The sequence below is a fragment of the Lutra lutra genome, chromosome 10, assembly GCF_902655055.1.
Source record: "Lutra lutra chromosome 10, mLutLut1.2, whole genome shotgun sequence".
Classification (NCBI taxonomy): domain Eukaryota; kingdom Metazoa; phylum Chordata; class Mammalia; order Carnivora; family Mustelidae; genus Lutra; species Lutra lutra.
The window spans coordinates 112768209-112784624 of NC_062287.1; the positions used below are offsets into that span (position 1 = coordinate 112768209).

The following is a 16416-nucleotide window of genomic DNA, read 5'->3' on the forward strand; positions in this document are numbered from 1 at the left end:
ATAGCTCAAGCCTTGGGGGCCGCTCCTGCCCGGACAGCTGCAGGGGCGGCCGTGGCTATGAATGGGAGCCGTTTGCCCCGGAGCCCGGGGGGCGGGGGGCCCGGGGCGGCCCAGAGGCGCAGGGCCTGGCGGGAACAATGGCCAGGCCAGGGCCCGCGGTGGCCGAGGCTGGGGCACCGGTGCCAAGCTGGGCACAAAGGGGCTGTTCTCCCGGCCGGCGGGCGGATGTTTGCACAGGTGTGGGAGCGGGGGCGCTGCGCGGCCCAGGGCTGGGGGCAGGGGAGCGGCCTCAGCCGCCTGCCGCTCCTGGAGCCGCCCGCGAAGGCAGGGAGGGCAGCGCCACGGCTGGGCACCACTTATCAGCCGGGCCTCGGGCGATCACCCACACACTTCCTCCTGGTTCTGGGCAGCCTGTCCCCCCATGGGCCCGTCACCAGGACTTGGCCCCTCCACCCGCCACCGGCAAGCTGCCCATGGGGGGCTGAGCCCTCCCGCCCTAACTTGCTAGGGGCTGCTGCACCTGGGCCGAGGGGGCTCACGGATGCCAGAACCGGGGCCGGAACCGGGGCTGGAACCAGCCCAGAGCTGGGTCAGCATGTCCTTCCCTTTCTTGAGCAGCCTGGCACACCGGAAGCTTCCAGAAAAGACACAGACTCACCAACATCGGGGCCCCCCTGTGTGCTTGGCCTCGCAGCCATGAGACACACGGCGGGGCGTGGGCCGGCCTGGGGGGCCGCAGCAAGGCTTCCCACCCCCCCAGTCAAACTGGGATGGGCCTCCTTTCAGGAAGAGGGTGGCGAGCCCCAGGAGAGAGCAAGGCCCATGTTTTCTGAACGGGAAAAGACGGGGCAGACCTGGCTGGGGCCTGCCATGGCTGTTACCCCCTGCCCAGTGCCCCTAAGACTCTGTCCTGCCCCCAAGGCCTCACCACAGCTCATGTCCCCGCACCCCCCAACCCTAACGAGCCCGGATGTCTGCCACCCCACCCCCAGCTTTTTTTTTTTTAAAGATTTTATTTATTTATTTGTCAGAGAGAGCGAGGGAGAGAGAGCGAGCACAGGCAGACAGAATGGCAGGCAGAGGCAGAGGGAGAAGCAGGTTCCCTGACGAGCAAGGAGCCCGATGCGGGACTCGATCCCAGGACGCTGGGATCACGACCTGAGCCGAAGGCAGCTGCTTAACCAACTGAGCCACCCAGGCGTCCCCACCCCCAGCTTTAAGGGGCTCCCCACCAAGTCATGCTCAGCCTGTAATGAGGCCCACTGTCCTCCGCTGTTTCCCACTGCACTGCTTCCGGCTCTGTCCTAGAGCCCGCGGGGGCACTAGCTGGCTGCACCCCAGGGCACTCTGAAGGAGGGAACAGTGGGAAGCGTGAGGGCCTGGCCTGTGGCCCACACCCCGTCCCTCCCCGCAGCAGCTGTCCGTCCCGGGCTGCAGCACGGCCTTGCCCACGTGGTTCCCGGGCCTGTCGCAGTCCCTGCAGCTGGGGGAGCTACCGGCCACCCCGCATGAAGTGCCGAGGACCCTGCTCCCAACAAGGTCGAGCTGCGGTGGAGGGTGTGGTCACGAGCGCCCTTCATGCCCTCGGCGGTCGCTCCGTAGGCCACACGGCAAGGATGCAGCCAGGACTCGGGATGTGTGTGGCTGGCGGAGGCCACGCCTGGCTGTCCACAGCCAAGCATGGTCCTTGGTGGAATGTCCCTTGTTCCCACAAGTCTGGCCTGCTGGGAACCCGCCCACCTTACGTCCACTTCTCCCGCAAACTGGCAGCCCAGCGAGCCCGGAGCCACCTAGCCCAGGCTCCGGCCACTTACAAGTGAAGCTGGGGTGCCGGGCCCCACCGTCATGTGCCCAAGGAGCCCATCTCTGCAGCCAGGGAAGCCTCGGGGCTCCTGCGGGGGAGCTCTCATGTCTCGGGGGGCAGAGCCCAGCTACCGCACCTACAAGCCTGGTGCACTGTCCAGAAAGGGGAGCACTCTTCCGTTCCCTCGAGGATTCAACCCGTCACATCCTGGGTTATTTGCTATCTAACATTGCGCTCTTCGGCACAGGGACACTCCTGGGGCCAGCACAGACCCTCCTGGACAGGCCCTGTGCCTGACCCTCCCCTCCCCACGTGGCCAGAGCGAAGGAAGGATGGCTGGCGCCCTGGGTCGGGCCACACAGAGCCCAGCCTGGGGGCAGGCAGGAGCTCCCGGCCTCCACACACATCCCGTTGCCCTGTCAGACACCTGTTATGCTAGTTCCCAGATACCGAGAACCTCCCCATAGTGTCCTCTGGGCGTGAAGGGTCTACCATGGGGCCCCAGACCCCAACACCCTTGGTCCCGTCGCTGCCCAGGGCACGCGTCCCCACTTACCACCCCCCACCACAGGGCGTCCGCGTAGCTGCCAAACTCCACTTGGCCAGAATCGTTCACAGCATCCTTCTCGGCCAGATACACGAAGTACGAGGAGAAGATGAGGCCCAGGAAGCCGATGTACAAGGTGGTGATGAGCTCCTGGGGGCGGGGCGGGCAGAGGGCACGTCAGGTGAGGCCTTGTGGCGGCCCAGCCTCCGTGACCACGCTCTGGACAGACATCGCAGGCCAGGGGCTGGCCCTGGGCAAGCTCCGGGCTCTCCTGATGGTTCCCCATGAGTTCCCATGAGTTCCCCTGCCCGCACTGACTTTGGACCACACGCCACCACCCCATCCTCCGTGGCCAGTGTCAGGCTGTGGCCATTGCCCGGAGGGACAGGCCGGCTCGCACAGGCTCCGATGGTGCCTTGCCTTCAAAGGACAGCTCCCGTCCACGGTGCTGAGCTCTCTGAGCCCCTTTCCCCATCCCGCACTCTGCCCCGCACTCTGCCCCCGGCTCCTTGCCCTTGGCCGAGAGGGCGTGGCTACCTCGTCTGTGTACACTCTCCCGCCCGCCACCCAGGCCCCTGCACCCCACCCAGCCTGCCCACCTGGCGGTGGATGAAGACCACGGAGCCCAGCAGCCTCCAGGTGCCACCCTGACGGTCCACGTGCAGCATCCGCAGGATCTGGAGGAAACGGATGCCCCTGCGGGGGAGACGTCGCTGTGCCCTGCGCCCGACTCACCCGCTCAGCCCCTTCCCCCAGCCCCTGCCCCGGGGCCGCCCCTCAAAGCCTGGCTCAGAACCGCCCCCTCAAACATGGGGTGGGGTCTCCAAACTCCTCTGCTCCTGGGGGAGGCCCTGGGATCACCCCAGTTGGCAGAGGAGCAGACTGAGGTCCCCAGAAGGTTAGGACCCAGCCCAAGTCCTAGAAGGGCTCCTGCTGGGCCTCCAACCCGGGAAACCTAAGTCCATGTGGGGTCGGAGCCTGCGCCCCCCTTCCCCAGCACGCTGCCCGCGGTTCTCACAGCCCAGCCGGGACAGCCTGTGCCCCACTGTACCTGATGGCCGAGGTAGCAAACACCTGCCCTTTGGAGCCCACGCAGAGGACCACCATGGAGGCCAGGACCACGATGAGGTCTGGGGAGGGATGGCATGTCACCCAGCCAGGCACCGGCTCAGGAGAAGGAGCCTCGCGGTCAGGAGGACATGGCCCCTCAGACAGGGAGACCAGCTCTCTGTCTCAGGCACACCCAGGCCCACCTCCCAGGCCGCTGGGGTGGCAGACCCTCCACAACGCCGTGTCGAGTGCGACCAAGCCAGCCCGCGAGCCGCGGTTGAGGCTGCTTTCTACACAGCCGGGCTCAGAGGATCACCCCGTGGCCTCAGGGGGCCTCTGTCTGCTGGCGCTCATGGTGGAACCCACCCTGCCGGATCCCCCTTCCTGGGGAGGGTGCCCAACCCATGGCCAGGAAGCTGGGGGTGAAGCTCCCTGGGGGCAGGCAGGACTCACCGATGATGGAGATGGGCTTCCGGGCAAAGCGCAGCCTTCCCCAGATGCCGACGTACTTGCTGCGGCAGCCTGCTGACCAGAGGCGGACCACGTACTCCGTCCCAAAGAACACCACCAGGACAATCTCCTGCGGGGCAGAGGGGAGTTAGCTGGGGGCCTCCATGAGAGATGCCCGAGGGCAGCGGCCCGGGCCCTCGTCTGCCGGGGGTGGGGGGCGCTGACCACGGGGCCCACCTGGACAGGGCGGCGGCCCGAGGCCGGGTCCGCCAGCAGCAGACACCTGCTTGCTCTTCTGACCAGGGCCCAAGCAGGCCCAAGGGGATGTCCACACCAAGGACGTCCCCAGCGACATGAGAAACATGGTGTCCTGGGGTCCACATTCTCTGGCCAGCACTCACATGAACCACAGAGTCCCCAGAGCTCAGGCCATACATCTTGATTTGGGTGCTGGGGACACCCGTCCTCATGGAGTGGTCCCTGTTTTGCTTAAGAGCCTCCATGCCACCCAGGACACCCCATCCAGGGGTGCTTGGCCGCCTTCCCTGGGGCCGAGATGCAAGAGCTCCCAAGGTGGTCGGGTGGGGGTGGGGCACCGGAGGAGGAGGGGAAGGGTCTCAGAGGCCATCTCTGGCCGTCTCCTCCAAGGAAGGGCAGGTACCAGGTCTGCTGTGGACCAGTGCCCCTCGGCAGTGCTGACCACAGTCAGGGCTCCGGCTACGGAGGTTTCCCGTTTCAGTTTGCGGTCAGGCCAACCCGAGGAGCAGAAGCCAGAGTGCCGAGGGCTCACATCCAGGCCACAGACGATGGACGGGCCATGGACACAGGGACTGCTGGGTAGACTGCTGGGTGGGTGAGTGGACAAACGAAGACACGGGATAAGAATGAAGTTCAAAAGAAACCAGACAGCCCAGACCAAGTGGACAGGTCCCAAGAGATGCAACCCTACCGAGGTTTCTCAGAAGGACCTGGGAAACCTTACTAGGTCCATAGCTAGTGAGGAGACTGGACCAGGGACCTCGCTCTCCCATCAAAGAGAAGCCGTCATCCGTCAACGGAGGGGACCTGAAGCTCCGCTGGTAAATTCTAGCAAATGTTCAGAGAAGAACCCATCAGTTTTCCTCGAATTTCTCTGAAACACGGAAGAGGGAGCACTTCCTAACCCGTCCCATGAGGCTGACAGGCCCCTGAGAGCAAAGCCAGAGGAAGCCCCGAGGAGCAGGGGGCCCAGCCCAGGGCCCGAGCTGCTTCCGGAGCGTGCTGGGGAGAGCCACGCCACGGCCATGTGGGATTCACGTCTGGAATGCAAGGATGGTTCTGCATAAGAAAATCGATCGCTAGAATACATCGTGTTCACAGGAAGAAGGAAAAGAAACGCATGACCTCCATTGACAGGAGAAAGTATGAGAAAACGCCACAGCACTTTGTGCCGCGAGCAGGGAACAAGTCAGGACGACAAGGAGACCAGCAGCACCTAACACACGCCACATCCGGAAACTCCGCAGTAACCAGCACACCACTGAGGACAGGAACTACCCCTCCACGGTCAGGAGTGAGGCAAGGACACCCCCGCCGCCTGCGCGTGTGACACCAGGCTCTGTGACCCCACCTGAGCAAGGAGCTGGGAGAGGAAAGAAAGGGCATCCAGGTTGGAAAGGAGAAGTAAGACGGCCTCCGCGCACAGGGGATATGACCCAATGCGTAGGAAACTCCATGGATCCCCCCACACGCACCTGTCAGATCTTACTAGAATTCCACAAGGCTGGGTACAGAGTCAGCCCGCACGAATCATCGTGCTCTCTCCACCGCCAACGAACCTCCTTCCCAAGAAATGACAAAAACGCTGCCGCTTACAGCAGTGTCGAAAAGAATAAAACAGTCGTGGATTAACCAAGGAGGACAAAGACCTGCAGGGTGAAAACGGGAAAATACCGGAACAAGGAACGGAAGGAGACACACAGGTGCACGAGGCAGAGAGGCCAACGCCCCCAGAATTATCTACAGATGCAACACCATTGCTCCCCAAGCCCCCACGGCTTGTTTTGTTTGCTTGTATGTTTTAGAGAAATAGAAAAACTTATCCTAAATTCATGTGGCATCTCAAGGAACCCTGACAGCCAAACAAAATGGGGTCTGTCCGTACAAGGGACTATCCCTCAGCCTTACAGATGGAAGAGATGCTGACACTTGCCCAGCATGGACCCATCCCGGGGGTGCTGGCCTCCGGACGGCCCCCTGCCCCATCCTATCCTGCCCCTGGTGTCTGTCCCTGGCAGGGGGCCCCTGCTCCCAGGGCCCATCACTGCCCTCCCTGCCACAAGGGGGAGGCTGGACAGGGTCCTCTGGCTCCCAAGTGTCATTGACTAGGATGCTTCTGCCGGCCAGCCGGGGTTGGGGGTCAGCTCGGCGGATAACGGGAGGAAAGGCAGGAAAGGTGACCTCCTCCCTTTTGCAAAGAAGTTCTCCGTCCGTAACGTCCGTAATGTGGAACCCTGCAGGGGGCTGCGAGCGAGGCAGGGGGACGCGAACCTGCAGGCTCCATGACCTCTCGGGCCGGCTTTGGGTGCTACCCCGCCCTTGGCTCTGGGGACCTCGGCCTGGGCTGGAGGCTGGCTGAGCCCACCAGGGCCATGCGCGCTGCCGCCCAGCCCCAGCTCCACACAGATCTCCTGAATGAACGACCGCGAGGCACAGACAGGCCGGTGAGCAGGCTGGGCGCGGCCCGTGCACAGGCTCCGTCTCGTGCTCCCCGAGAACCTGGCCCTGCCAGGTCCCGGGCGGTGGGCTGAGCCCGTGGTCAGTGAGGAGCTCACGGGGAACGGAGAGGGCAGTCCAGCCTCTGGCCGCCTGCCCTGTCCCGGGAGTGCAGACACGGGTGCTGGCATCCTCACGGAGGAGGGCTCCCCTGGCTGCCAGGTGGTCCCCAGAGGAACCGTCCTTGGTGCCTCTGTCCCAGTTCCACACCCCACTCACCACCTGGGCTCGTTGCTCTGTGGTTTTTGTCTCATTTGCATATATTTGCTTATTACTTAAGCGCCTTCCCCCATTGTGTCCTAAAGAGATTTAAAGCACTAGAAACGTCTTGTTAAAAATAACAACGACAACAACAAAACCTTTAAATAAATAAGTAACTATCAGGGTGGCTGTGTCTCCCCCGCTTCCCAAATTGTCTTGCTCTCACACATCGGGAGAGCCTGCCCGCCGCTCAGAGCTACCCCTGCCCTCCTAGGGCCGGCCGTCTGAGAACGTGGGTTCCCCTCTGCAGGGCTGAGGTGTAGGAATAATTTAAAACCATGCTAATCCTCAAATCCTGTTTGAGGCTGGAAAGCAGCACGAGGCCCGGTGGGCTGCAGACGGGCCGCACGGGGTGCTCGTGGAGTCCGAGCCAGGCCCAGACCCAGGCAGGGCCCAGTTCATGGACGCTGTGCGGCCGGCACGCTGGGAAGGACGGGAAGGAGCCCTTTACTGTCCAGAGGCATGAGACAGCGAGGATGGACGTTTGCTCAGAGACCAAATGACCTCTACCATGGGCAGCCTCGGACTCTGGGTAGGGTGCCGCACAGGGTCAAGGCCTCAGCTGGAGCCTCAGACCCAGACACTGCTGGCTGGGCCCTCCGGGGGCTCCCTGTGGCTCAAGCACCCCCAGGAACAGGTTTTCTGGCCAGCCTGGCCCTGTGTTCTCTCTCAGAGCTGCCTGTCCACTGACCTGGGCTCGGGAGGGCTGGCCGGGCTAGCCCACAGCTCTGGGCCAGCAGGGCCCTGGGATGATGTCATGGGAGGTGCCCTGGCCGCCCCAGGCTGGAGACTGCGTGGGGGTATGACCAGGATTGACTGTCCACTTGCGGAGACTTGGGGGGTGTGGTATGGGGCCTGCAGAAGGGCCCCTTCTTCCTGGTTCCAGGCTGAGGGAGCCCAGCTTCCAGCCTCAGGGCCCAGACCCAGGAGGGTGACCCCCACCCCCACCCACCACCCTCTCAGTTTTGTCCCCTCGGACAGGAACAGGCCCAATGGCCATCTGTCTTCACATACCAGGCCCTAAGCAAGCCCAAAGGTGGATGAAAGGGGCCTCAGACTCCCTGCAGAGGCTGCTAACAGCTGTTACCTGCCCTGGACTCTGTGCTCCAGCCTCCGCTGTCCCTCCTCGTCCGTACAGTGTCCCTACATTCCAGGGCCTCACCCCAGCCTATCCTGAGAGCTCCCATTGCCCCAAGGCAGCCCCATACCCCAGGTGCTGCCCCGACCCCAGCCCCCCCAGTGCTCTGTGCCCCCCCACACACATAGCCCCTCTCTGGGTCCTTACACCCTTCTCAGTCCAGCTCAGCCCGCTCCCACCCCCCGGAAGCCCCATCCACCAGCCCCATGGAAGCCGCCTGGCTCCCCCTCCATAGACAGCCAGCCCAGAGGCACCAGCCAGCTCCGCCTGGGCCCGCCTGACCCCGGGAGTGCACCCGGGTCAAGGATGCAGGCCAGGAGGCTGGACTGTTGGCGGAGCAGGGCCCTGAGCTCTGCCCCGCAGACACGAGGAGAGAGGCTATGCTTGTGACCGGGATCTCGTTGAGACCACAGTCCAACCAGGGGGACAAAGGGACCCCTCCTGCCCCAGATACTGTCATATAGACAGACCAAGGTGCCCCCGGCTGCAGGGCCCGCGAGGGGCCACGGTGGTAACGGAGACAGAGGTGCAGACGGAAGCACCTCCAGGGCACCGAGGGGCTGAGCAGCCCCCACTCGTGTCGTCCCTGGGGCCTCAGTCCAGGTCGATCCTGGGCTCTCTGGTGGGTCTCCTGTGGGTCTCCCTAGCGGCGGGTGGAAGGGCTGGTCCACGGTGGCATTGTGGGTATGATTTAGACTTCTAAGCACACAGTTCCTAGGCAAGAGCCCAATTAAAAACCAGGCAGGAGGATCCGAGCAGACGTTTCTCTAGAGAAGACACAGGAGGGATGGACAGACGCGTGAGAAGAGGCTCTGGCCGGCCCGGCAACAGGGAAACCCAGATTAGAATTACGATGCAACGCCACCTCACACCAGTCAGAACGGCTCATGTCAAAAACGCACCGGAAACAGGTGCCAGCGAGGGCGCGGGGAAGGGGACCCCTTCCGCACTGTTGGGGGCAGCCCCTCTGGAGGACAGGACGGAGGGTCCGCGGAGAATCGAACAGACCCAACGACCCAGCCGCTGCACTGCTGGGTGTTTCCCGAAAGAAACAAGACCTAATTCCACAAGTGCACGCCCCCCGTTCACACTGGAAACATCGACCACGGCCACCTGCACGCCGCCCACCTGTCCACGGGGGTGAGCGGAGAAAGAAAGGGTACGTGCGGCCGAGGGGAGAGCACAGGAGCCGGAGCCGGCGTCCGCCGCTGCGCAGACTGGGGAGGGAGGCGGAAAGGACAAGTTGCATGTTTTAAACAAGAAAGCAGCACCGTGGGCACCGGGGCTGTGGGGGTGAGGCTCTGGGGGTTGGGGGGTCAGCGTCTCATGGGGATAGAGTTTCTGTTTGGGAAGATGGAGAGTCCTGGAGACGGGCGGTGGGACGGCCGCACAGCACGGATGTGTGTAGTGCCCGGAGCTGGGCACCCAGGCACAGTTTGGAGCGGCCGTAGGGTACGTGTGCCCGTCTTCACGGCCGCCGCTTGCTCCAGTGAGGGGAGTGCCCGACGCCCGGGCCCTCGCAGGGCCCCTCCCACAGGAGCCGCAGGGGAACGGGGGCGCAGAGGGCCAGCTTGGGGTGGTGCCATGACTGAGGGGGGTCTCCCCGCTTCCCCCCGCCCAGTTTCACCGCAGTGTGGCCCGGGTGTGTGTGGCGCTCCCCGAGGGCCCCGAGCCGGTGCGGACGTGCCACAGCCCAGGTGCGCCCACCCCCCGCTCGGCACCGAGAGGCCCGGACCCCGCTGTTTGGCTGACAAATACCAGGTCCAAGTTGACTGAGGGAGAAGAGCCCCAAGTCACAGGAGGGTGCACGTGGCCCGCACACCGGCCTGCACCTGCCCTCAGGGTCTGGGGGTGACGGGGCTGTGACAGCAGATCTGCCAATCCCGGGAGGGGAGATAAAGGTTCTGAAAAGCAGGTGCTTATCTGGTCTCCCTGCGAGCGCACACGGGGGAAAGGTTGGCGATGACTCAAGCGTTTCGTAACCGGGGACCCACGGCGCCGGGAGGGGGGTGAAGGTCACTGGTCACCTTATCTACGCGCCTTCCTTATCAGCCTGCGAATCCTCGGCGGGAAGATGGTCCAAAGCCCGTGTGCTCTGAGGCCCGGCGCTGCCGGCATTGCGGGCCGTAGACGCCCCGGGAACGTCCCGGCCACGAGCTGCTCACGTGTGACAGGCAGCTGGACGGCCTGAAGGTTAAACCGCTCAGATGAGCTGAGCCTACAGCCCGGCTTCGGGCAGGGAAAATATTTTCTCTTTGGCTAAACAGTAAAGGCCACCTCCCTGACCCTTCGTCTCGCCGGTCCCTGGGGTTCTGTAATGTTACTACTCCGTTATCTTTACGTGAAAAATTTTCAGGAGAGGTGGACGGCCAGCCCCCAGGGGTTAAGTGCTGGGGACTGCAGGCCAGAGGGCCCTGCAGGTTGTCGGTGGGGGAAGGGAGAGCAGAAATCAGGGCCAAGGACAAGAGGACGGCCGCCTTCCTGGCTCTGGCCGGCTTGGGGACGCACCCTGGGGATGCACGGCTTTGCAGGAGCTCCTGGTCCCCCCAGAGGCCTCCTCGGGGAGAAGGATGCCCAGACTTTCCAGGACAAATGGGACATCGCCGGGCAGAGAAAGGGGAGCAGAGACTGGGAGAGGCGCAGTGGCGTGGGTGACCTCCTCCCCACACAAGCCTGGGAAACCCGGGGCAGACTGGGGCCAGGAGGCACCCCTACGGGGCAGGGGATGCAGGGTGCGGTCCCTCCAGCCCAGAGCCTGGACAGCTTAGGGGCCGGCCCAGCTGTTGTACCTCCACATGGGAGCAGATAAGCCACAGGGGGAGCTGGTCTCAGCATTCCCAGCTGGCCCGAGAGCACGAAGCAGGTCTACAGACCGCTCAGAGCACTCTTTGTTCACAGACAGCCTGCGGCCAGCTGCTCCCAGCCGCGTGCCCGTGCTGAGGGCTCCTGGGCCTCCCAGTGACATGTGCTGAGCACAGCTGGGGCCCTCCGTGCACACTCGCTGCCCACCCCGTGGGACACCAGCCTCACCCCAAGTGATCCCACCTTGGAACAGGCACCATGGCGCAGCCGCCCAGAGGGGCCAGGAGGCCCATGCTGGGCTGGGGAACTACTCCACCTGCCTCTCCTGGTCAGCTCCCCCTACCCCCACCGTGGGGACCACTCCTGCCCCACAGACCCCCAAATGTGTAGCCCCACAACCTTGGCCCTGGACCCCTCTGCTTCCTGCCCGAGGTCCTGGCTCCCCGAAGTGGCCCTAACAGGGCCTGCGGGCCAGGCCCCGAGTCAGCCACCGGGAGGACAGGGAAGAGGGCCCTGATGCCTGAGGGGAGCTCTGGGCTGGGACAGTGGGGCAGGCCCCCGAATGCCCCCACTGCCCCCCAAGACAGCAAGACCCAGCATTGCCGAACCCCCAGGGTGGGGGAACCAGTGGCCATTCAACCCTTCCAACGCCTGAGCGTCCTCATCAACAAAACAAGGGTCCTGGGGGTGCCCACCTCCTGCGGCAGGGGGTCTGAAACGAGACGAGCCCCTTGGGTCTGTGGAAATGCCACAGAAGGACCTACAGGACACGGTGGTGTTGAAAGGGCTCAAGATAGGAGGGACCCCTCCAGGGCAGGTGGGGAACAGGGTGTGGCACGGGGAGAAGGAGAGCCCGCCTGGTCAGGGTCTGGCACGTCCAAGGCCTCCCTAGACCTGTCTCAGGACCCCCAGACTGCCCACGGCCCAGATGCCCCTCCTGACCCGCTCCCCAAACCTGTATGAGGCATCCCAAGCCGTCAACACCTCCACCCGGACCTGACCTGTGTCTCCCTGGCCCGCCCAGGCTCCCGACAGGGCAGTGGGATGCATCCCGGCCGAGGGGACCCCTCCGCCGCCCATGGCCGTCCCCCCAAGGCCAGGGTCTGCCTTCACTTTGCAAGCACGGTCCAGGGCCAAGCGCAAGCACAGCAGCCTTCCGCACTCGAAGGGCCGTATGGCAAACTCTGGGCGGGGCCGGGCCTGCTTCTTCCCTGGTGTCCCCTCACCTGGGTGAGTGCCACAGCCTAGGGGCCGAGGGACCCAGGTAGACCCACAGTGTCCCCAGGTCAGACACTATGTCCCTGTGGGTGCCACGCGGACCCCCAAACCCACGGAGGTCTGGGGCCCACCTGCCCAAAGTCATTGGTACTTCGGGGCCCCCTGTAGCCTCTCCCCAATGGGCCAGCCACCCCAAATTCCCCAGAGGGCCCCGTGAGGAGGTAGAAGCCCTTGCCTGGGGCTGGAAAGCCTGGACCGGCCAGCCACCGTGGGAGCCTCCCCACCCGTGGGAGGTCGTCACAGGTTTGGGGTGCCTCAGAAGACATAGGGCCACTTTCCCCCGAGAACCAGCCCCACCTGTCAGCTGTCTGGGGTGGCTGTTCTGCAGGCCTAGCAGGAGAGCCCAGGAGAATTGTTCTGTCACCATGGGGACGGACGCTCCCATCTACCCAGCAGCTGGGCCCTGCGAGGGGGCGACAGCTGCTGTCCAGCCCCGTGACCTGGTGAGGGGCTGCGGCACTGTCCCCCACCTCAGCCACTGCCTGAGCGGACTGTTGTCAGGCTGGTGGCCTCCTTCATGTGTGTGGATGCAGTGAGGCCCCAAGGACCCCTCTCCTCGGCCCCCTGGTTGGGGTCAGGCCCCTGGGCTGCCCTTGCACCCCTAACCCAGCCTTACCCCCTGGGCTCAGGGACCGATGGGGGTGGGCAGCGGGTGTCCCGCCTCGCAGACACGGCACCTTCTCCTGGCCTGGGGAGATTCTGCTGGAGGCCTGATGGCCTTGGGGAGAGCATGAAGAATCAAGGACAGGTTTCAAGCCAGTGGTCCCTGTGGCCGAAGCTTGGGCTGGTTTGTCCACAGGAGTCCCCCAGCTCCTGGGGACCTCCAGCTTCCTCCTCCTCTGTCCATAGGTCCACAGGGACATGTGTCACCTGTGTCACATGTGTCGCAGAGGGGAGCAAGCCCCACGGCAATGTGTGTATTCAGCGGGGGGGCAGGGAGCAGAAGACCAAGACCAGACACTTGGCCCCACCCACCCACGGCCCTAACAGCCTCAGACCCATCATCCCTAGATCACAAGATTCCTGGCTTTGCCTCTGAAGGAAGGCTGCCCTCCGGTCACTGTCCCTGCCCAGGGACCGCAGGTGCCTACTGAGGCCGACTCCAGTCACACAGGCTTCAGGTGGTTCAGCGAGCTGCCCCGGTGCTGGGACCCAGCTTTTAACAAGTGAATTTCAAGCCGCATGCAGACACAAGATTGCCACACAGAGAAGCCACTAGTGAGAGTGGGCAATGGTATGAAGAATGCAGGTGTCCACAGTCGGTGTGGGGGTCAGGCCTGGACACACTTCCTACCACACAGGGGGCTCGATCTGCCATGACCCTATGTGTCAGGCTCGCTCACGTCCATCTTCTCTTGGTCCTGACGGTGACTGAGAAGAGCACTGCTTAATCCCCAAACAGTGGGGCCTGTGTGGTAAACTCACAGCTGTTTATTTCTAATCGTCCTGGGTTTTGATTACAGCCAACTGCGTCTTAACCTCTCCAAACCCGTTAGGTGGTTCTTCCCAGCCAAGCAGAAGGATTGGTTCTATGGTGTCCCGTGGGCATAAGGAAAGAGAACCTCTGTTAGCAAGACCCTCAGGCACAGCACTGGCTCTAAAATGCGGTCCGGAGCTTCTTTGCCACTCCTCCCGCTGTGTCTGGGCTCCATGCACCACAAGAAGGTGGCGGAGTGATCCCGCCCACTCTCCAGGCCTGCGCACCTCCCTTCCTGGAAACCTGGCTGGAACGAAGCCGGACGGAGCCAGGCAGAACAGGGAGAGGCCTCCCCCACAGAGCTCTGCCCACACAGAGCCCTGCCCACACCACGGATCGGGGAGCTCCTTGGGACAGGCGTGAGGCAGCACGGGGTTTGGGGGTGCTTGTTACACAGCTGTAGGTAACAGGGACCATTGTTTCAGGTTACCATTAGAACCCACTGCAACGTGAACTGTCCACACCCTTGCTCGTTTTGTGTCCCCCAGAACCGTCCTGTTCTGAGAGGTGCATTAAGGTCTCCCACGGTGATCACACTTAAACTGTGTTGCCCTGCACTTCCAGTAGCTTCCATTTTACCAGTTTTTTCTGCCATCTACCACATCAGAGTTCACAAATATGTCTCCTCCAGAAGTGGTGCCCTGGGGAGGCCTGTCTCGACGCGGACGCGGACACTGCTCACCCTGCTTTTGGGTGTACCGGCCCAGGGTTATTTGGCTGTTCCTTTGTTTTTCAACTGTCCATTATTAGTTTGCTTTACTAAACTCCTCTCTACAATGTGTTAAAAATAAAGACAAAGACCTTTCTCACAGTCCTCTGCTTTGATAGAGGTGTTCAGGCCATTTACGTTTAGTGTAAAACTGGAACATCCAGTTTGATTCTTCCTACCCCACTATTTTGCTATTTTATGTTGTTGTTTCTTTCGTTTTCCTTTGAGGTGGAGAGGTGGTCAACACATTACCCCTTCTCTCCTCGCTCCTGAGTGTGGATGCTTCACTGAACCGTGCCCATCTGTCCGTCACTCAGTGCCCTCGGTTCCTGAAACCTGTAACCACACCTGCTCCAATCAGAAGAGCTCCCACTATCGTTTCCCCTACTGTGGCTTTGCCGGACTCTGTGTGACTGCAACTCCTCCCTGTCCATCCCCTCACCCCCACCAATGGCTCTCCAACATCACTTCCATAGACTTCATGAAACCCTGCAGCACCTTCAAGAATTCCTGGACACAGGGACCTCTCTTGTCTCCCTTCCTCTGACCAAGTCCCTAGCTGTGAGCACAGCATCAAACGCAGGGTACAGGCCAGGAGCCGCTGGCACCACGGGTGACAAGTCCCCGAGGGCCATGTGCCTTTCGCACCAGAACAGGACAAGTCAGAATGACCCCCCACTGTCCCCTGCTTCACAGGCCCACCCCACACCCCTTGCCCAGACATTGCTGGGGCTAAAGTGTGCTCCCCAAGTCTCATGTGCTCAAGTCCTGGACCCAAGCACCAGCAAACGGGCCCTTATTTAGAAATAGGGTCTTTGCAGATGTAATTAGCTAAGACCAGGTCACTAGGGTGGGCCTTGATGCAGTGAGCCCGGCGTCCTAACAAAGAAAGGGAGATGGGCACATGCGGAGAAAAAGCCGTGCAAGGACGGAGCAGAGATGGGGTGATGCGTCAAAGGAACCTGCAGATGGCCATCAATCTCCAGAAGCTGGGACAGACCTCCCCCCCAGCCTCAGAAGCCATCCCCCCTGCCAACACCTTGATTGCACACTTCTGGCCTGAGGGGGACAGCACAGGCACCCTGGGGGCTCCAGGTTATCACCAAGGTCAGACCGACAACTGGATCAAGGTCCCCGTGGGTGTCCAGGTCACAGCCCCAAAGCCTTCTCCTCCTGGGGAGAGGTCTTGCAGGTGTTGGTGAGATGTTGTCCTTCTCTGAATAGGTGAACACCGGCCTGCACCTTCCCCATGGCGTGGAAAACATCTCAGCTCTGAAAAAAGAACCCAAAATGCCGGAGGGGGCATCCCAGGCTGACAATTAGCAGAAGCAAAGGCCCGGGGGCAGGAGAAGCTGGCCGTGGGTGCGTGGCGGGTGGTAGTGTCCAGTGCTCCGAACAGTCAAAAAGGCAGGTGGGGTTTCTGGAAAGCAGGTCCCGAACCCCCCCACCCCCACCGAGCCCCACCACATGGCCTTGGGGCTCAGGGCTCTGTGAATCATACTCAGGGCCTCGCGCACGCAAGAGCATCTGGGAGGGCCACCCTGCAATTTGTGGTGGGGGAGCAGGAGGCCCAGAGGCCGTCCAAGCCCGGCTGCAGACACCGTTAGCCGCCCGGCCGCCAGCTTTACACGTATTTAAAGCAAATCTCCTGTCTTCCCCAGACGGGGCTATTTCCGTCTACGGGACGGCTAAAGGGGGTTTATTTTCAGCCCCGGAACCTCACTGCTGAGGCCGTTAACCCCAGAGAAGTCCCACCCCTGTGATGGCCACCTTAGCCAGCGGGGACGGGGGAGCGAGGGCGGGGGGGGGGGGGGGGCTAGGTTTATTTGCTGAGCGCCCGAGCTTCTAAAAATGTCTTATTTAAGAATTTACCCAGGACGAGAAGTTTACCAAACCAAGAGAGACTCGGGGATGAAAACCCTTTCTAATTATCTAGTTGAAGTGCTGAAAGGCTCTGCCTTGGTTTGGATGGTGTTTACTTTAGCTGAGGCGGAGGGGCCCCGGGGACCTGCGGGTGGGGGGCTGCCACCCTGGGCGAGGGCGGGAGGACCCGCGTCTGTCCGGGGTCTCTACGGGGTGCGCAGTGGCCCCGCTCCTCCGGGGCCCGGCGGCCGGCCACCCCCGCCGGCTCTGCACGCCCAGAGGT

General features: G+C 62.7%; 1 protein-coding gene across 6 annotated transcripts in view; it reads right to left on the bottom strand.

Moving 5' to 3' along the window:
• The window catches only part of KCNQ1 (potassium voltage-gated channel subfamily Q member 1), a 309854-nt gene that overhangs the window by 227265 nt on the left and 66173 nt on the right, over nucleotides 1-16416 (bottom strand). For all 6 annotated transcript variants that reach the window (XM_047747252.1, XM_047747251.1, XM_047747250.1 and 3 more), the window contains exons 3-6: nucleotides 3855-3981; nucleotides 3403-3481; nucleotides 2951-3047; nucleotides 2361-2501 (exon numbers count right to left, since the gene is read on the bottom strand). In XM_047747252.1, coding sequence (XP_047603208.1) covers nucleotides 2361-2501; nucleotides 2951-3047; nucleotides 3403-3481; nucleotides 3855-3981 — 444 coding nt within the window. The remainder of the gene's footprint in view (nucleotides 1-2360; nucleotides 2502-2950; nucleotides 3048-3402; nucleotides 3482-3854; nucleotides 3982-16416) is intronic.